General features: G+C 42.5%; 2 protein-coding genes across 2 annotated transcripts in view; both read left to right on the top strand.

Moving 5' to 3' along the window:
- Positions 1–1,581: 1,581 nt before the first annotated feature.
- Positions 1,582–21,956, top strand: part of LOC311228362 (apolipoprotein B-100-like) — a gene marked incomplete at both ends in the record, with an annotated part of 121,068 nt that continues 100,693 nt past the window's right edge. Inside the window, 3 exons of the mRNA XM_084314272.1 lie at positions 1,582–1,632; positions 3,443–3,665; positions 3,865–3,977. Of these exons, the coding sequence (XP_084170398.1) occupies positions 1,582–1,632; positions 3,443–3,665; positions 3,865–3,977 (387 nt within the window). The remainder of the gene's footprint in view (positions 1,633–3,442; positions 3,666–3,864; positions 3,978–21,956) is intronic.
- On the top strand, positions 4,189–20,205 carry LOC311229229 (apolipoprotein B-100-like; the record flags this gene model as incomplete). Its single annotated transcript, XM_084315300.1, has 26 exons — positions 4,189–4,196; positions 4,327–4,474; positions 5,263–5,415; positions 5,537–5,655; positions 5,758–5,843; positions 5,951–6,398; positions 6,520–6,634; positions 6,720–6,866; positions 6,967–7,178; positions 7,310–7,505; positions 7,679–7,858; positions 8,372–8,575; positions 8,716–8,883; positions 8,997–9,202; positions 9,296–9,454; positions 9,565–9,692; positions 9,781–9,985; positions 10,062–10,234; positions 10,489–10,640; positions 10,742–10,851; positions 11,659–12,032; positions 12,346–18,363; positions 18,479–18,590; positions 18,723–18,746; positions 18,893–19,073; positions 19,210–20,205. The coding sequence occupies 26 exons, from the start codon at positions 4,189–4,191 to the stop codon at positions 20,203–20,205; spliced, it is 11,022 nt and encodes a 3,673-aa protein (XP_084171426.1).

The raw sequence follows: 21,956 nt of genomic DNA, 5'->3' as shown, positions 1-21,956 counted from the left end.
AACCACACCAAAACTATCTGGATGGATAGATAACACACATTTCTTTAAAAAATATATATGTAATGGTGCATTTATACACTTTTATCCAAAGAGCTTTACAATTTGTTCCTCACATTTTACCCATTCAATCACACATTCACACACTGACGGCAGAGGCAACCATGCAAGGTGCCAACCTGCTCATCGGGGGGGCAGTTCGGGGTTAATTAAGTGTCTTGCTCAAGGAAACTTCGACGAGCTGCCCGGGGGGAGTGGGAATCGAACCTGCTCTACCTCCCAAGCCACTGTCGCCCCAATATGTGTGGAGGGGATCTTTAAATTTGGGTTTACAGTGGCCTACATGCACAGTGGGCTAAAAGTCTCCCTCAATTGCTTCAGCATCCATCATTTTGGTGTCAGCTTTAACAACTTAAAAGCAAACGTTTTATTACCTCACGAAGTCAGAGCCTCATTCATTGTCCATGGAAAAGCCCCAGATTCATTAGCAATTTAGGAGAGAGTGATGCATGCACACAAATACTGACTGAACCTGAACTGTCCTGGGGCATGGGAAGAACATGTGAATTCTTAAAATGGGTGACATCCCCCTTTAAAATAATAGATAAAATGCCAATCAGACTAAAGAGAATGCCTTAACTGCCAATCAAAACAAATGTATTTACCAGCTTCCGACAGAGCCATAATATAATGAAATAAATTCTGCATACTCCTAATTTCATTGACCATAGTTCATCATATAACCAAGATCTATGTTAGCCAATGCTCCTTTGGTCCACTTGTCATTGGCTTGTCATTTTGAAAAGAATACCCTAAAATATCACTGCTGATTGACTATATTGCACCAATGGCTCAACCAACTGATAATTGTATCATTCTTTTCAAATCCAAACGAATTTTGTCTTTGAATCAGGTCTTGATTCATTATCAAGGCCTGTATTCATTAGGGCTGATATTTCTTACCAGTGATATCATTGCATGATATTGCAGATTGCATCGATCACAGAACCATTTGCAATTGTACTCGTATAATATTAAAATAGGCACCACGAAAGTGTTGGACACAATTTCACTATATGTAATCTTTCCTTATAGTTTAAATGGAACTCCAGTGAAAATGGGGCCTTCGTGCGAGTGGAATTAGTTTTTGTTACATATATTTCGTGGACCGTGCACAGTTCCGGTTTAGTAGGTCGCCTGCGATTTAGACATCAAGACTTCTTAGACGTCAGTATACAAATAAGTACCATTATCCACCTAAATATCCTACAATTCTTTCAACACCATCATATCAATATGCATAATCACCTGGTTGCAGTAAGGGGGTCTCTGACCCTGCATAGCAACACATTTACCAGTTTGGCAATACGTCCATTATAGGTCCATAAGAAAGCGTTCTAAACTTTTTCCCTTTGTCCCTCCACACGGGAGGGCGGAGTGACCTTTGAGCTCTGCGAGGGCTGTCTGCGCCTTCCCAGCCCATCTGAACCAACCCGACTGGGAGTATAAAGGCTTCATCTGAGGCATGAGGCATCAGTCTCGTCCGAGTACTCGCCAATCACCAAGAGCTGCAGCAAACCCACCATGGGGGACTTAAAGCTCTGTGTTTTGCTGCTCTTGAGCATCGTCGCCTTGGCTTGTGAGTACTTCTCTGAATACCGCTGAAGACGTTCTCCTATTGCTTTATGGAATCGTTTTTTCCTTTCTCTTTTTGAGTTGAATTTAGCATTGCATTTCAGTGATACGTCTAGTCTGATTGAGGTTCACGCGTGGTTCTGTTGCTCAAAAACTTGTTTTCTTTCATCAATTGTAAAACAATTTCCTATTCTTGAGCAAACAATTGTACAATTTAATTGAACACTGCATGCATCATAAAGGCTAAATATTATTTATAAAAGAAATTGTGAAGGCAATATGATTGCCACAGTGGTGGAAAGTAACTAAGTATTTTTACTCAAATACTGTGCACTCTACAAGTACACGTTTGAGACACTGGTAGTTGTTTGTACCACTACATGTATCTGTACACATCATACTATTTACTTTGATGAAAATTATTTTGCATACAGGCCACAACAACTTTTAATCCATTTATTTTGTCATTTAAAATGTGAAGCCTGTGAACTTCAAGAAGATGTCATTTGACATAACTAGAATACACATCACTTTAACATAACCTTTAGACGTCAGTGGATTGAGAATTGAATGCTTCCAAGCACTGAAATACAAGAACGTCACATACATCATAGTAGGAACTTTTTATACGTAAATACGTTCAATATCAAATACTTTTTTACTTTTACATAAGTAGATTTGTTACTTATGTAGAATTTTGAATAGAGGACTTTTACTTTTACCAGAATACTATTTTACGAGTATTTCTACCTTTAGGTAGAATCTGTAATGTTGTCAAACAGCGACCTCTAGGAACTTTGTTTACAGTTTTAGATGTTGTCTGATGTGTGGGTATAGGGGAGGGGTTGCTACTGCTCTACTAAGAGAGTTCTGGAGAAATTCACAGTATAATAACTTACTGAACTCCAACCCGCACGTCAGACCAAAGTAAACAAAGTGTAATACCAAGTGGGGCTCTTTTGCCTAGAGGTCGCTGTTTGACAGCATTACAGATTATACCTTTAATGGACAAGTTAAATAACTACCTACCTCAACCTATTCTACCCATATAACACTGTATGATAGTCATGTACAATAACACTGTATATACTGTATATATATATGCATATATCTCTATATATATACTGTATTCCTGCTTATATACAGTACAAGCTGTATATACTATATCTATTCCATACCTACGCTTATTAGTGTACTGTACACTACATGACATAATAATTGTGTACAGTAGCTTCATTATATATATATATATTCCATTAATCACTTAGACATTTATTATATACATTTAATCACACTGTATATTGTTGATGCACTTTACTCTTACCTCGCACCCCTGTTAGATGCCAACTTATTTTTGCTGTACTGTATTTGTGCTGTACAATGACAATACATTTTAATCTAATCTGAATGTAAACAATTGCATGATGTTGACTAGTACAGGCCGTCATTTCACTGATCACTTTAGTATTGAGAAACTTTGCACTGTGCTGCATCCTCACACCTGGCTCCAATAAAATCCAATGGGGCAAATGTTTTAATCTTCAAAAACCATTAACACGTCCTTTTCCAAAACAAGAAGCTCACAGTATAATCGTCTTCATACTGAGGAAATGGTTTCAAACTGTACAAATCGTAATCAAACATTATGAGTCTCATTATAATGAACTGTGTACTTCTTCCACCACTGGATTGTCTTGCATTAAGACTTAATGATTAAGTGATTCAGTGTAACATTACCTCATATGAGAGTGATGTTCATTTCAATTGCATTACATTTAAATAGTAAATTACCTGCTTTCTCTCCTAACAGATGCCCAAGAGGATGATATCACAGTTCAAGAAGTACATGTTGAACAAGAAGTACCTGTTGAACAAGAAGTACATGTTGAACAAGAAGTACCTGTTGAACAAGAAGTACATGTTGAACAAGAAGTACCTGTTGAACAAGAAGTACCTGTTGAACAAGAAGTACATGTTGAACAAGAAGTACATGTTGAACAAGAAGTACTCGAAGACGATCATCCGATATGCTTGTGTAAGTTAAACGTATTTTTTCTATATTTAAAAAAACGTTTAGGATCACATAATATAATAATAATAATAATTATTATTATTATTATTATTATAATAAACTGTATTTGTATAGCACCTTTCATACAGTTTTTAAGAAGTTGTAATATGTATTGAGACGTATTAGATCAGTGTTAGATAACTATCAATGTTCTCCTCTAGTGGACAAAAGGTACAAGACACTACACAAGTATGAGTACCAGTATGAAGCCGAATCTCTAAATTCCATCACTGGAGCATCAACTCTCCAAAATGGACCCAAGGCCTCTTGCAAGGTGAGAGTTTAGATATTTTACCACCAGCAGTAGATGATCAATATTTGTTTTGCACTATTATGAATGGCCGGAGAGAGTAAAAATATATGCATTCTCTTCACAGGTCGAGATTGAAGTGCCCCAGGCTTGCCACTATATCGTGCGCACCACTGGCTGTAGCCTGAGTGAGGTGAGCGGATCTCCACCCAGGTCTGATGCCTTCGCTGCCGAAATGGAGAAGTAAGTTGCCCATTCAAATTATTTGATTTAAAGGAGTCTTGGGAATATAACTTTATAACCACAAAGAAAACCTTTCAGGATAGTACAAATAAAATATCACAATAATTATGTCTCCCATTGCTTTCTTTAGATATCCTCTGAAGGTTGTGGTTGATGGTGTGTATGACATCAAGCTGTACCCTGAGGAGGATGAGACCATCACCATCCTGAATATCAAGAGAGGTATCATCTCCGCCCTGGCTGTGCCTCTGCTGGAGGAAGAGAAGAACAAGAACATGGTACTTTTATTCACTAACACCCATTATGATTCCTTATACCAAAGATATCATTGAAACATTGATGAATCCTTCAGACTAAGAACCAAATTAGTCTAGTTTTCAAAAAAGTTTCCAAGTCTCATCATCTAAAGCCTAGAAGTAGGAGGTGTGTGTGCATGCATAGCTAAAGTTGAAGTTGTGTACATTCAGATAAGGTATCACATTCACGCACCAAATTATTTGGATTGACTGCATAACTATGAGTGCATTAGGTGTTTGAAATCTTTGAAAATGGATGTATGGTTCTTTGTTTAAGTCAAGTCAAGTCATTTATTTATATAGCACATTTAAAAGCTCAAAGAGCCGACCAAAGTGCTGTACAGTAACTGCAAAATAAAAACCTATAGACATAGTTACACAGTGTAACAGAGGACAATACAACATGACAAAAGACAGGATGGACAGTAGGAGCACAAGACACTAGGAGTATACAACAGATGATATATTATGACATAGGACAGTAGACAATATGTTATGACACAAAGACTATACAGCCGACAATATAGTAAGACATAGGAGACTAGCCAATATGTTATGGGAGTAGGACTATGCAACAGACGGTAAGACATAAGACAATAGAGTAACTGGACACTGTACAGAACAGGTGTTGTCAAGAGGTGAGTGAACGAGGTTCCAATTGCCGTGTGTACCAGCAGCCCTAGTAAAACAAAGCATTAGTTAAACATTTGATTACGGTGAAGGGAAATTGAGATGAAGTATATTGGTTTCTCTGTAATCATCCATTTCAGCCCACCATCCATGGCATGTGCAAGACCCAGTACTCTGTCAACGCAAGAGAGGACATCGCTACTGACATCACCCTCAACAGGGATCTGTCCGGATGCGATGGGTTTGCCCCCATCAGAGAACACACCAGCCCCCTGGCACTCATCTCTGGCTTGGTAATACCTCAGCGTAGCATGGATGTTCTTTGGATGGATGGATGGATTTTGAAATACACTCCAAGCATGTACACATGATTTGAAAAATCCTGAACAGTGAATTACATGTATCCACCTGCAGCACTACCCTCTTGCCCAGCTGGTCAGGAGCTCCCAGACCTGCAACTACAAGTTTGACAATGAGAAGAAGCACATGACCTCTGGTGCCTGCACTGAGAACCACGTCCTGGTACCCTTCTCGTAAGGCAAATCTTTCAAATATTTCATGAAGTTATTGTACTTATATGTAATGATGATATGTCAGTAGATGTACAGTATCTCAACCACATTATCTGCCCACAGGGGACACTACGGAGTTATCAACGTTGGCACGCAGACTTTGACTCTGCTGGAGGTTTCTGCTCACAATGACAGAGTCTTTGACCACCGTAAGCACTTCCTTCAGTTATCCTTTTTATCAGTGGGTGAGTCTTGCAAACTGTCAATGAAAGCTATGAGGCCCATCATTATAATTGTCCTCTCTGTGCTTCTGTAGATGAGGCCAACCTCAAGGGTCTGCACATGGAGGATGATGCGGACCATTCTGCTAATCAGGATAAGGATGCTGGTCTGGCCCTCCTGAGGGAATTGGCCACTCTGCCTGCAACTCAGGGTGACAAGAGGGCCCACCTCTTCCACAAGCTCGTCACCATGGTCCGTGAAATGAAGGGTGAGACCCTGAGCCCAGCCATACCCGAGGCTCTTGAGATTTCCCGCTCCCTGACCTACCAAGTCCTGGCCCAATGCGGCACTCCTGAGTGCAGCAGTGCCATCATGCAGATCCTCAGGACCTACGACACCTCCGCTGTTGAGGTCGACGCCACCGTGTTCGCTTTGGGACTGGTGTCCAACCCCTCCGCCCTTCTGATCCATGACATGCTAGAGATGGCTCAGTACAAGCCAAGCAAGACCATCCTGTATGCCCTGAGCAATGTTGTCAAGAGGTGAGGGAACAAGACCAATTAGCATTATTTTACAAAGAAATAGAGTTGATTGAAATGGAAACTGTCAAATAAGTACCTCACAAAATACCATAATTTTCATTTGTATCATATTCCTTACTAGATTCTACAAGGCTGAAGGCAAACTAATCCCTGAGATCCATGATGTTGCTCGGTTCATGGGCTCCCAGCTGGGTGACTGCACTGGTGACAATGACCATACCTTCATGACCCTGAGGGTGAGTCTTTATTGGTTTATTTTTTCATTGAAATAATAAAAAACTAATTTAAAGATCAAAAACATAATTTTCTCTCTGGTTTTAGGTTATTGGAAACATGGCTGCAGCCATGGGAGCTGCCGGCCCTGCCCTGAGGACCGCTGTCATCGAGTGTGTGAACCAGGCTGCCGCTTCCCCAGCTGTCCAGCAGGCTGCCATCCAGGCCTTCAGGCTGACCCCTGTCCCCGATGAGGCAAGTCAAACTAAAGATTGTAATCCTTTAATCATTGAGATTGAGAATTAGTTTCTTTGTTCCATTTATTCTTAATGACGCATGTGATTTCCTATTACAGGGCAGAGAGGTGCTCATGCAGGTCCTTCTGGACAGTGCTAGCCCCCTGCAGAAGCGTGTTGCTGCCTACCTGGTGCTGATGAAGGACCCCCAGCCAAGTGAACTGGCCCAGCTGGCTGCTGCCCTGCCCACTGAGCAAGACCAACAGGCCAAGAGCTTTGTCATCTCCCATCTGACCAACATCTTGTCCTCAACGGAGCCTGAGACCGCAGCGTAAGTGAAACATCTCAGTATATGACAAATGGCAGGCCTTGCTGCTACAAAGCAAAATGACTGTACTTCTTAATTAGGCTTCATGCTCACCGCCAGTGCTTTAATCATTTAATTTGTTGTCTTTCTAACAGGCTGAGACAGAAGATTGAAATGGCCCTGCAGGGTAATGATGTTGGAACTGTCATGGATCCCACCCAATTCTCCCGCAACTACAAGCTTGGATCTATTGAAAGCAACATAATATTTGAGGGTGCCAGTCACCTGCCCAAAGAGGTCCTGCTGGACATGACGCTGAAGGCCTTTGGCTTTGACGTCGACATGGTGGAGGTAAAGAGTTTAACCCTTTCACTGCCACACCACAGAAGGTTAGCCCCGTCACTACCACACACGGCAGAGGCGTTAACCCTTTGTAGTGCATTAGTTCCAAATTGTGTCGTTGTATCATGAGACGGTTTTACATTGATCTGATTTTAACAATTTGAAATGGTTTACCCTGTAAGGTTGGCATGGAAGGCACAGGACTTGAGCCAACCATTGAGGCCCTGTTCGGAAAGAACGGATTCTTCCCAGACAGCGCCCTGAAGACCATGTACTTTGTCTCGGACCATATGCCCAAGCGGTTCAGTGAGATCCTGAAGAACATTCTGCCCGTTCAGAGGAATGACAGGAAGAAGAGAGAGGTCAGAGAAATGTCTCTTAATTATGCTCCCTAGCATACAACCTTCCCTACCCATAACCACCCTCCTCCAACCTACCCCCTCCCTTTCCCCTTCCCTACGTTCTCTCCGTCTCCTGCCCATCCCATCCCACCCCACCCCCCTCGGTTTCCTTACTTCCCTGATTGTTCCCCTACTGGCTTTTGTATTTGTTACTCGTGGTATTTCTCTGTTCTTTGTTTGCTATATAAATAAAATGTATTCTTATTATCATTGTTTACTTCATTAAACTGCATACCTTATGAGAATACATTTATCCATTATATGTATTAACTATTACGTCAGTGACAAAAAAAGAGAGAATTAATTCACACACACACTGAAAAACTCCCCGAAGTCTCAATATATTATCACCTTGTGTAACATTTTGAGCGTTTTTTTTTTTACATTTTTGTCTTCTATTAGTTCAGCACCTGTGTGCGTGTCCTCCTTCGTGCACTGAACAGTTTAATTAATGCATTATGCTCACCCCCATAGGTCGCCCAGAGCCTGATAAGGGAAATCGGACGCAACCTCAATAAATTGGTGAGAGAGCTGAAGGCCCACGAGGCTCCCGAGGCCATGGTTTACCTGAGACTGCTGGGAAATGAACTGGGATACCTCAAGACCAAAGACATGGAGGAGATGGCCTACTCCGCCGCCATGATGATCGACAACATGCTCAAGCTGCTGCCTGTCGATGTATGTTTAAGATTGTCTTCATCAAAACCCCATCCCCTCTTTAATATACCGATAGTTCACACAAAAGCATTTATGAGTTGAGAATATACATTCCTAACATTTCTGTAATTTCTGTATCTACTTGTGTGTATTTGTCACAGGCGATGAAGGGATTGTTGACCACAACTGACAACGAAATCTACGCTCACTACATCTTCATGGACAATGAGTTCTTCTTGCCCACTGCCACTGGCGTGCCTCTGAAGTTTGGCCTGCACGGCACCTTCGCCCCTGGCATCAAGGGTGGACTTAACATCGCACATGACTTGGTAATTTCTCCTTTTCTTTTTTCGTAAGCTTGGTTTGATATTAAGTATGATGATGTGGAATATCTGAATATCTGTTTCGTAACTCATCCTTTTTTCTTTTTTTTTTTACACAGAGCGAGATTAGCTTCATGCCCTCTGCTGGCATTGAGTTTGTGGCACATATCGGCTCCCACATCCCTGAATATGTCGACTCTGGACTGGAGATGCACACCAACCTGTTCCATGAGAGCGGACTGAGTGCCAAGATCTCCATGGGAGGTGACCACGTCAAGCTGACCATCCCTGCTCCCACCAGCCCCACTAAGCTCATCAGCATCACGTAAGCCTGACTAGAGTTTCCATGCAAATGTGACAGAACCCAATGTAGTGCATGTGATTTAGAAAGGTTAATATTCTTCTGTCCCCATCATAGGAACTCCTTTGTGGCAGTGACTGGTACAACTGAGCACACTTTCCCCACCCCTGTTGTGGAGAATAAGGTTGATGTTAACGAGTGCACATCCTTCTATGGAATGAAGTATTGCACTGCCCTGTATTACGTTGATGCCTTCCCCTTCATCGGAGACAGCAAGTAAGTGCAAGACAATATGTAATGATAACAACATTGATTTATGCTGTTAAAATGGATTAATCATAAGGTAACAAACAATGAATATTAATGAATATGAATAACCTCAATAGGCTTGCTGTGGAACTCCACCCTACTGGCGAGGTCACCGAGTATACTGCCACCATCGCCTACAGGCTCCTCATGGAGGGAGAAGACCACCAGAAGGTTGACGCTGTGAAGATGGTTGTGAAGGCTGAAGGTACGATATATCAAATTGGATCTTTATGAACTTCAGTGGACTTAATGGAGTCCTTCGATTTAATCATTTTTGGCTGACATATCAACAGGTCTAGTGCCCATTGAAGCCGTTGCCATGGTGAAGTACAACAGGAGGAATCATGTCCTCACCGCTGACATCGAGATCCCCGACATAAACGTGGAGGCCGGACTCAGGCTGGGTGTTGACAACACAAAGGTCCAAGGAACTCACTCCATCACCCTTGACCTCATCAACAAGAACATCCCTCAGCTCACCCTGGTTGGCCGTGCCAAGTAAGAAGAGTATGATCAAAACAAATGTTCATTGTTCTTTTTTAGGCCCCCTAACCTCATAGTTCCCTCTTTCCAGGCTGGAGGATAATATGAAGGAAGCCATGCTGCAGGTCGAGCTTATTGTCCCCTTCACGAAGGCCACTGTCACGGCCACAATGAAACGTGGTGAAGAGCTGGAATTTGAGTTCGAGAGTGACCTCAAGCTCCCACTAGGAACTACCTCAATTCAGAAGATTGCCTTGAAATATGGTAAGATATGGTATAGATTGTGTAGTCCAGTGTTTTTGGGCTGGTTTTGAATCCAGAACACTCCACTATAGTACCACAATTTAATTTACTTGGTTATTTACTGTTCAGATATTTATGGATTTTCAGTTACCAGCATTTTCCTCTGGGTAACTTTTTGATCATGTTTGAGGAATCAATACAATTAATACATTTTTTAATTGTATTCAATTCATTGCATTCCAGATTACATTTATTCTCTCCTTTTATTTTTATAGATGACAGCAGGATTGAAGCTGAGGTCAAGTCTGATGTTGAATCTGAGATCTTCCGTATCCTTAACATGAAGGCGGTCGAAGATATTCTTGAGATGCAGGTTTGGGAGGAGAGTGACATGAAGGTCCGTCACATCCTCACCAAGTCTGTGGAGGTAATAGGAAACTTTGATTTTACAATTATCTTTAAGTGTTTGATCAACAGTTTGTCTCAGATATGCAGATAGCATACAATAAGTATTATTTTCTTCCTCAGGCAACAAATACCTACCTGGAGAAGTATGCTGCTGATATCCCTTACATCCAGAACTTCAGAGTCCCTGACATGCCTGAGATTTCCCTGCCAGAGAAACTGTTCCTGAATGGGTAAGTAAAAACTAACACATGATGACAATGTTTTAGTGTAACCAAGTGGATTTGAACCTAGGACCATAGGATCCACAGGTGGCCGCACTAACCAGCTGAGCTAAAGGGTCAGACCCATTAGCAGGTGCTGGTTGACTGCGACCGGCTCATTAGTAGTTTACAGTCATTGTCGTCCCCCCCCCCCCAAGAAGTGCATCCTCGCACATTTGTGCATCCATGCGCGCACTTACCCAGGGTTAAGGCACTGAGATCCCACCCCCATTGCTACATGAACCTGGATACAGATTCGCAGGGCAGTGAGATCCCACCGCTATCCCCAATGTAACCAAGGAATAGTCTGCCTATACTTTTATCTATAGTAAAATAAAAAACACAGAGACTTGATATATGATCATCAACATAACTCTCTCATTTATTAACATCCTTCCTCTTCCCACTCCACAATAACAACAACGGAACTGGGACAGGTGCACACACAAACTCTTCCCCAAAACAACCCCCAAAAGGGCGCTCAACTCCACCTAATAACCTCAGTGTCAATAACAAGATAGACCATACATTAAATAGCTTACTTACTTTTACTTACTTAGGTTAGGCCCATCGCTCCCAATGGAGCATAGGCCATCTACGACTTTTCTCCATCCAACACGACTTTACACTAGCATATTAAAGGCTCATAGCAAAGATGTTGTGGAAATTCGAAGCTACTCAGCTAAATTTAAAGTGACAGAAACCCTTACACTCAATATCCTCTCTGTCAAGATCAAAGGATTTACTATTTTTTTTTACCTAATCTCTTTTAAACAGTGAGGCCAAGGCTGATTACCACTTCAACACTGATCACTTCACCATCGTCATCCCTCTGCCTCTTGGAGGAAAGTCCTCAGAGGAGCTGCACTTCCCAGCCGTCCTGACCACCCCACACCTGTCTCTGCCCCAGCTCGGCCTGGAGCTCAACTCCATGGAGATCCCCATCCCTGAGCTTTTTGTACCCGAGAGCCTGACTGTGTCTGTGCCTCTCTTTGGCAAGGCTGTGGTTTCGGCTGCAGTGAAGAGCAACCTCTATAACTTGGAGGCCTCAGTGGCCGCCGGCAAGGATGTTGTGGAGCCACCAAGCTACTCAGCTAAGTTTGATGTGACAGGAACCTCTCCACTGGATATCCTCTCTGTCAAGATTGAAGGTATTTTACAATGAATATCAACAATAAATTCACAATTTGTTGCATGATAATTACTGTAAATAAGGAACATCATTCAGATTGGTACAGAATGTTACCTGTCCACTTTATTACAATCCATTTACAGTATATAATTGTATGTAGATGCAAGTACATAAAGGTGGGAGTGAGTACACATTGCTTTTTGTGTAACGTTATATTGATTATGACCAAAATATGTTTTAGACATTTGTATAAAAATTAAAAACACAAATATTGTCCATGTGCATTAACTATTCAGTTCTTAATCAAAATGTTTTATTTTGTTTTTAAACAGGCTCTGGATTGCTGGCCAGCTCTGATTCCATCAAGGCCCACTTGAAAAGCTCCTTTGCCCATAAGTTCATTGAGGCTAGTGTTAACATCATGGAAGTTGCAACCATCACAGACAAGATCAGTGTGAAATCCAGCAGCATGATTGAAGCAACAAGTCCCCTCGGTCTCCATGTTTCTCTGGAACATACAGGAATGGTTGGCTTCAATACTGAGGAAATCTCTGCTGACAGCAACTTGGATGGAAAAATTAACATCGGACCCATCTATGCCAACACTATTGCCACCCAGTCTTTTGCCATTTTCCCATTCAGGCCAGAAGCTAAGATCGAGTCTTCCCTGAAGATTGACTCCACCATTGCTCAGGCTGAAAACACCATCACAGTAACCTTTGTTGATGGTGAGCTCATGGCTGTGTCAAGCACCAAAGTTTTCGAAGACATCCTGACGAATGATGCTGAGCTCTCCTTCAAGGAACAGAAGCTGACCCTGAAAAGTGACAGCAATGCCCTTGCCTTCGGCATGAAGATCCACAACCAGGCTGAGGCCTCCGCTGGCGCTAGCGCAGTCAACATCAAGATGGAGACCAGTGCTGACCATACTGAAAACCGTGTCTACTCTCTGCTTACTGCCACCCTTGATGTCAATGGCCTGGTTGTGAACTCTGATGCCAATGTGAAGATCCTTGAGAATGAAGCTACTCACAAGGCTACTCTGACCATGAACAAGGATGGTTTAGCCACCAGTGGAACAACCACCCTCCAGAGCCCCCTGACCTTAGAAAACACCTTCAGTGCTGGACTTGATGCCTCTCAGGCTACTCTGACCATTACCAATAAGGCTGCTCTGAGTGACATCAAGGTTGATAATGGCAACACTCTGACCATCACTCTCTCTAGCCTTGACTTCAACTCTAAGGCTGAAGCTGTTGTCAGTGAGTATGCCTCTTACACTCATGACATCACCATTGACCTGAAGCCCTACACTGCTTCTGCAAATGTGAATAACAACCTTAAGGTTCTGGCAGCCGATTTCATCAACGAGGCTCAGCTGAAGGCAGAGCTCTACAAGCTGGGCCTGACTGGAAGCCTGAAAGCTCTCTATGGTGAGGAGGAGATCAAACACACTTATGAGATCAACTATGCTGACCTGAGTGCCAATGCCAAGTGCAGTACCACTGGAAAAGTTCTTGGAACTCACATGAGCCACAACACTGAACTTGAAGTTGTTGGTCTTGCTGCTAGGATCACCAATGACGCCCGCTTCAACTCCCAGCCTCTGCGCTTTGACCACACCATCCGTGCCAGCATCATTCCCTTCGATTTCAACGTTGATGCCATGTTCAATGCCGATGGTGACCTGACACTGTATGGAAAGCAGAGTGCTCAGCTGTACGGGAAGTTCCTCCTCAAGGCCCAGCCCCTGGCCTTTGCAAGTGTACATGAATGCAGAGCCTCACTGACTCAAGAGCTGGATAATGGCTTCTCCCTGGAGACCACTATTGACAACAAGATGGACACTGTTTTCACTCCCCAGGAACAGAAGACCACACTTACGGTGAAGTCTAAGATTAATAACCAGGCATTCAATCAGGACATAAGTGCTTACAACACTGCTGAAAGAATTGGATTGGAGGTTTCTGGCACCATCCTCACAAATATTCTCAACACAGAAACCACAGAGAACCAAGAATTCACCATCTCTAGCTTCCTTAAGTATGACAAGAACACAGATAGTCACATTATTCATCTGCCTCTGATTGAACATGTGCCTGCCTTATTGGAAACCATCAAAGTTACTGTTGTGAGCATTGCGGAAGCACTGCAGAACTACATAAACAACGAGGACATCAAAGCTAAACTTGAAGCCCTTCCCCAGCATGTGAGCCACTTTGTTGCTGAACTGAACATCGAAGGCAAGGCTGTTCAGCTCAAGGACAACCTGATTGCTTTGACACAGGAATATGTCATCACAATGGAGGACCTGGAAACCTTTCTGGTAAAGCTGAAGGCTGATGCTGGGACCCTGTTCTCTGAACTTGGCAATTACATCCAAGGCCTTGTTGATATCATTAAGGACGTTATTGCTAGTGGCACCCTGTCTGAAGCTGTTATTCAGAAAATTTATGAAGTGCTGAATGCCATCAATGCCGAGTATGACATCCAGGTTATCATTGTTGCTATAATGGATGCCATTGACGGATTCATGAAGGAGATTGACCTGGAAAAACTGAAGGGCAGCAGCCTTGCTCTCCTGTACGACATTGATGCCAAGTTTGAGATCAAGGCTACAATAGAGATGATTGTGAGCCAATTGAAGCACTTCATTGAAAGCTTTGACCTTTCCAAGTGCATTGAAGATATGAAAGCCTTCATTATATCCATCAACCTGGAAGCCCACATCGAAGAACTGATAGCTCAACTTCCCACAGATGCTTTCCACAAAACAGTTGAAACTGTTAAGGAGCTTGTCCAGGATTTCGACATCGTTGGAAAGTTCAACACAGTCCATGCTAAATTGAGGGAGCTGATTGTCACATTTGAGCTTGATAAGAAGGTTGAGGTAATCTTGGAGAAGGTTGTGGAGCTCATCAAGCAATTCAAAATTGATCAAACCATCCAGGTTATAGCCGACCATCTTAAGGCTCTTGACATTCCTGGCAAGGTTTTGGAAGTCCTGGAAGAATCCATCAACTACCTCAAGACCGCTGAAATGAAGGTTGTGATTGAACAACTGAATTTGTATCTTGACACCATTGTTCAGAAGCTGAAGTCATTCGACTACAACACCTTTGCTGATGAAGTCAATGGGATGATTTCTACATATACCGCTCATGTGAATGAATTGATCAAATCACTTGAAATCCCAGAGAAACTTGAGGCCGGAAGAGAGTTTATCAACTTTGTTCTATCCTCTGTCATCGACTTTTTGGAGCACCTGAGGGAGTTCAAGGTTGCAGACATAATCAAATCTGTGAAGGATGCCATTGACCATGCCCTGCTTAATGACCTGAAAGCAATTGCAGAAAGTCTAAAGGAGAAGATCACTGAGATGGATGTAAAAGCTGAGATTACCACTTATCTGCAGCTGGTCAGCAAATACTACACAGAGGCCATGACCGTCATCACTGGCATGCTCACCAATGTGGTTGAGGCCATTGAGAAGCTGGCTGCGGAGCAAAAGATTGTCAGTGAGGTTAAGCAGATTGTTGAAGGAATTATCACTGGACTGAAGACAGCTGAGCTGGAAACCCCATCCTTCATCTTCCCTCTAACAGACCTGGTTGTGCCCTCCATGAAGCTCAGCCTGGACAAGCTTAATGATTTTGAAGTTCCAGCACAACTGGACTTCCCTGAGTTTACCATCCTTGGCTTCCACACTGTACCAGCCATTACCATCTCCTATGATGAGATTAAGCAGAAAATCATCGAGCTCATTGATATGATTGTCAAGTTTGAGATCCACATGCTTGATATGGATGTCTTCTTTGGAGATCTGACCATGAACTATCTTCCTGCTCTTCCTGAGATTTCCATCCCTGAGATAACTCTTCCAGAGATCTCCTTCCCTGCTTTCCCTCATGTTGCTGCAGAGAAGCTTGTTGCATCTATCCAGATCCCTGACTTTAAGCTGCCAATCATCTCTAGTGAATTCATGGTTCCATGCTTTGGTAAACTATATGGTGAGGTCAGATTCCTCACTCCCATCTACACCGTCAAGACCTCTGCTGAGTTCCAAAACTCTACTGATAATGAATTGACCCCTCAGTTCATCACTTTCCTGACTTCCAAGGCCACATCTCCCAGTTTTGAGATTCTAAATTACAACCTGGAGTCCACTGCTCGTATTGCCATCCCCAAGATGAGCCGTATTATTCTTGCAGAGACCCTGAAGTTTAGTCACCTTGCTTTTGGAGTTGAACATCAGGCATCTATGAGTGTCTACGGTAAATCTGCCCAGGCCCAAGCTAAGACCACAGTGAAGGTCACCACTACGCCTTACACAGCGGATGTTGTGAATACTGCTTTTATTGGTATAGAGGGTGGAATGTCTGCCTCTCTTGAAACAACTTACAATCACAAAATCGACCTCCCAATCATCAGTGTTGCTAGTGAAGCCACTTTCAACCAGAAGGCTGTTGCTCGCCAGGAGGGAACCATCATCACCCTAAGTGTAGACAATGTTGGTTCAGCTAAGTTCAATGCTGAGGACGCCAACCACAAGAGCAACCTGGAGTTTGAAATCAACCCCAGCACTGCCAAGATGTCTTTCTCAGGTGACACTGATTCTACCATTCTGAAGATTAAACAAACCATAACTGCTGATTCTGTCATCTTGAGCTACTTGAAATTTGCTGCCCGATCTGAGGTAGAGAGTCCAGCAATTAAGAACAGCCTTGTGGTGTGGTCTGGACGCTTCAACCTTTATGATCTGAAGCTTGAGCTACAGGGAAACCATGACACAGAGCTTGTTGGTCTAGTCAGCGGAGTCCTTTCCAATGCTATCAATGTTGTTATCGATCCTGTTGAGATTGTCATTGACTTCGAGAACAAGGGAAATACCATTGTCAGCATCAGTGAGGCTCTGACCACCAAGATTGATCTGCAGAATGATTACGCAGCCACCATCAAGCCTCATTCCCAACATATCAACACTGTGGCTCTGGCCCGTCTCGGTCAGTACAAACTGTTCTACAACCTCACTATTGACAACAATGAGAAGGAGGCTGGCATCTTTGCTGCTGTAGATGGTGAGGCTAATCTTGACTTCCTAACAAGCCTTGTTATCAGCATCCCTGCATTTGATCTGCCTTTTATTGATTTCCACACCCCATCCATCAGTGATCTAAACTTGTATGAGGATACTGGACTGAAGAATATCCTGGTAACCACTGAGCAGACTGTTGATGTTGATGCCAAGATTGTTTACCAGAAGAGCCAGTTTGCACCCCTTGCTGATCTGGGTCTGATCCAGATTCCCTCTCTTGGTAATCTGATCACAGAGCTGTCTCTAAAGTCTGCCATGCTCAATCTGAATGTCAACACTGGACTGTACAATGAAGATGATCTTGTGTTCCGTCTGGGTGCAACCACAGCCTCTGTGGTTGAGGGCCTGAAGGCCAAGCTTACTGGCACAACTAGCCTGACCACCAGGAGAGGAATCAAATTGGCCAACTCCCTGTCTCTGGAGAATTCTCACATTGAGGGTACCCATGACAGCACCTTCTTTCTGAACACTGACAATTTGGAGAGTGCAGTATCTGTGGCTACTGTTGCAAAGATTGCCCTGCCCATCATCAACCTGGAAGCTACCCATAATCTTGTAGTTGAAGACAAAGCTGCCTCCACCTTGGTGCTTAAGGCTGATTTCAACCTGCCCATTATTCATGCTACTGGAAAGGCAGATGCACAACATAGCCTGAAAGTGGATGGAACCATAATGTATGCTAACATAGAATCAACCACCAAGGCTAACATTGATTGCACAGCTTTTGAGAACTTTGCAGTTTTGGGAGCCCTGGACAATGATGCTAACCTGTACCTGAATTGGGATGGCCTGCGCTCCACCTCCAAGGTGATTGCTAATGCCAAACTTACCCATCTTGAGACCAAGGTCCTGGAAATTGATGTGGATGAGAACCTGGCTGTTGAGGCATCCCTGAGCCGTGTGTACGCAGTGTTGAAGATTGCCAGTAACAACGAGGCAAATATCTTTACCTTCAACACTAATGGCAAGCATGTTGCCCAGGTTACCATTGACCTTGCACCAATTTCTTCCTTGACTGCTGATATTGAGATTGACATGTCTCAGCCAAGCAGCCTGGGTGAGCTCACCATCTTCGAGAAGACAGTTGTTGAGCTGACTGCCCCCAAGCAGAAGATCTCTACCACTGCAAAGATTGTCAGCCCAGTGTACACCACAAACCTGGCAGTTGAGGTCGAGGGTGAAGCACCGGTCTTCAAGGTCACCTTCAAGTCCTCTGCTACCTCTGCCTTTGTCTTCGTGGAATATGACATGGATGGTGAGTTGTAGAAACCTCTAATAAATAATAGTATAAAGTATATAGTATATCTATATTGAGCATTGTTGACCATTGCTTTTTCTTGTATGAATAACGGATAAACTCTTCTCAACAGCTTCTACCACTGCAAACTTTGAGAATGAAGCTCTTAGCATGACTAGCAAGGCTGTCCTGACTCACTCTGACCTGACTCTCGATGTCCACCATGTTCTTACCCAGGCTTTGAGGTAACATGCATACATCTTACTACTTTTTTTTATTATTCATTTAAATATGAATTAATGAATGATTAAATTATTGCTTATATATAATTTACGTGATTATGTAATAATTCATATTCATTTTGTTTTACATTTCAGGAGGAAGCGCCAAGCTGATTTGAAGTAAATATCCAATACATTTCATTCAATTCTATCCTCACTTTTAAACAAATTATTATTTACTATGCATACCCATCAGCTTCTTTCATGTTAAACATGAAAAGAATAACAGTGTTTGCTTATCTTGTGTGTCTTTGTTTACTTTACAGCATCCACACACTGAATGTGGACATCAACAGCCCCACCTTCACTGATGTGAACTTCCGCTACGCTGCCCGCAGAGATGGAGTCAGTGCCTCCATCTCCACCCCATCAACTGGTTTCCTGGGTCTTCAGCTCCAGGGCAGGGTACCATCCCAGATGACTGCCAGACTTTATAGTCGTTATGCTGTGAGTATCACGGTTATCCTTAATTAATATTGTGCCCCATTGGAGATTTACAGCAATATTGTTTTTTTGTTATTAAGGGGAGTTCAATTGTAAAAAATTATATGTACTTTTTCTCCCTTTCTCCTCTACTCGACAGTCTGCTCCTGAGGATGATGTTGACATCATAATCATCAAATCTACTATCAAGGATGCTGATAAGATGAACCTGCAGATTGCCTACAACATGGAAGCACCCAAAGATATGCTTATTGGGCTGAAGGAGAGAATCCCTCTACTCACTGCCACACTTACCACGTTTACCGACAAGTACCAGATCACTCACTATTTGGAGGAGCTGAAGAACTCTATTGTTCAGCTTGTTGAAGAGGCATATAACACTGCCGCCAACTATGACGCGGCACTGAGCCAGATGTCCATCCTGTTCAGGAACGTCGTCGTCCAGTATCAGAAGACTGTCCAGGTCTTCCTGGATGCTGTCGTCAACTTCCTGAGGGAGACCCACTTCAAGCTTCCCGGGTCTGAAGAGATGACAACTCTCCCTGAGGTCCTCAAGAATCTGACCACCAGCATTGCTGCTCTGTGCCAAGAGGCCATCCATATTATCAAAGAGAGCCTGGAGGCTTACATCACCTCTCTGGTTGAGGTATTCAGCAATATCACAGTATCTATGCCAGTTGGTGAGGCAATAAGCGGAGCCCAGATGTTGGATCAGGTGAAGGCGACATTCAACAGCATCTTGAGCGAGGTTACGGACCTTCTGAATAAGATGGAGAGCCTTGACATGATGCTGGAGAAGCTGGGTGAGACCCTGAAGGCCATCGTTGAGAAAACTCAAGTGTTTGTCGATTCCCTCCATTCTGACTACTTGGATGCACTGTTCATCAACATCAATGTGGTTTATGGTCAGCTTCTCACCATGGCAAAGTATGTCACTGATGCGATCGCTGCAACACACATGGACCAGCTGCGTAGTGTCATTGAATATGTTATGGATATGCTCATCTCTGTGGTGAATGAGTTCAACACCACTGTTTCTGCTATTCTGCAGCAGGCCACTGCGGAGGCCCAATCTTACGTGAGAGTTAATGCAGGAACACTAGAGATTGACCTTCCTTTCCTCTACCATCTGTAAGATGCTCCCAGACTGAAACCTAAGTCTATATGAAACACTAACATCTGTTTAGAAAAACACCCCTGGGGAGAATATGGACACTTAGCTCAAAACACACAGTATATTTATAACAGTCATATAACAGTCCATTTAACATGAACATCTTGTTATTAAATAGAATTCTTTTATTTTTATGTAAATTGCTTATTGTATACCAACGTTGAAAATGTAATACTTTACTGAGTCCCACTTTCCCTTGTTAACTCAAAAAGAGTGAAGCATATCAATAAAGACCATTTATAAAAAATTTGACTATTTGAAATGTCTCTTTTATTATCCAATGGTAGAAACATTTTGGGATTTACACCAAGGCTCTATGTACCATTTACAGTAGATATTTATAAATACATCTCAGCTTTAGTAAAAGTTTCAATAAATGCAAGTTAAAGTTAGTGGTAAATGCTCAGTTGAATGCATATAATGCTTGTACCACACTCCTTTAAATGCATGGGTCAACAATCAAACTCAATGGAAAGCTACAATCTTATTAAAAATAAGCAGTTAAAATCTGAATCTAGAAAGTGAAACTCTATTTGCAGAGTGCAACAAATAAACAGAAATTCACGGTTTACCATTAGTACATACTGACCCAAATGGTACAAGAACAGCAGGGCCTCATGTGACAATTCAAGACATCAACTATACAGTATCACCATGTAACAGTCAATGTGATTTATGGCATATGGTGCTATAGCAGCAGCAGCTGTAGCAGTGCTCTAGAGTGTGAGGTATATTTGAATCTGTTCATAAGGAATTATAAATTAATACATTGATAGAATGTTAGATGTCAGTTAATGGTAAAATACTAGAGTCTGTGTCAGAGCCTGCGAGAAGGCCCATTTTGAGAACAAAGGGGGCCAGCTGCAAGGAGCCATCTTGTTATTATATGGACCATGCGGCTTTCAGCAAATTCCTTATAAGGGAAACCATAGGGCAATACATAGCTATGTTTAGGACAGAGGTAATCAGACAGTAAGTTAGTTGGTTAGAAATGTAATGAGATGTAAATTAGAGCAAGCTAAACAGAGCTGTGAATGGACAGACTAATGGCGAAGTATAATTGATTAGGCCAATCATTTGGGAATATTAGGGAATAGGAGTGGTTTATATTTTAGTATAGAATACTGTTGGAGAGAGAAAGCTCCCTCTCTCTCTGCTCCCCTGCTTTGGCTCCTGCCTCCTGCTCTGCTCCTGATGACCTGACCGTGTTTGTGTGTCAGTTTTAACTTAGAAGGACATCTGGAGTCAAATCGTGACTTAATAAACTATTGTCAACTGACCTTATTTTGAAATAAAGCCTCTATCTGATATTAAGAAGTATACAGAACTATTTTTCCTACAACGATATTCTTGACCATCAGAAGATACCACAAGTGTTCAGTAGTGCATTGGTCCAGTGTACTGTAAACAAAGCTATGTTAAATAGAATAAGTAACAAGAGTTACATAACATAACATGTTGTGTGTGTGATGGATAATTGAAAACGCCTTGAAACGTCTGGATCTGGTTCTTACATATACACAATGACTACCTATTACCTAATATCCATGGATGTCTCAACAATTCATAGGATTCTCATGATGTGTTCTACCAACCAATATGGCACAATGCCTCAGCTCATACAGCTGTCAATTAAAATGTATTGTAATTATACAGCACAAGTGTACAGTACAACGAAAATACTGACCTTAATGACAGTATGACTCTGGGAA

Source organism: Notolepis coatsorum (genome assembly GCF_963971535.1).
Source record: "Notolepis coatsorum genome assembly, chromosome: 5".
NCBI lineage: Eukaryota > Metazoa > Chordata > Actinopteri > Aulopiformes > Paralepididae > Notolepis > Notolepis coatsorum.
Note: the sequence above shows the minus strand (reverse complement) of the source record. Positions and strands in the feature narration are given on the sequence as shown.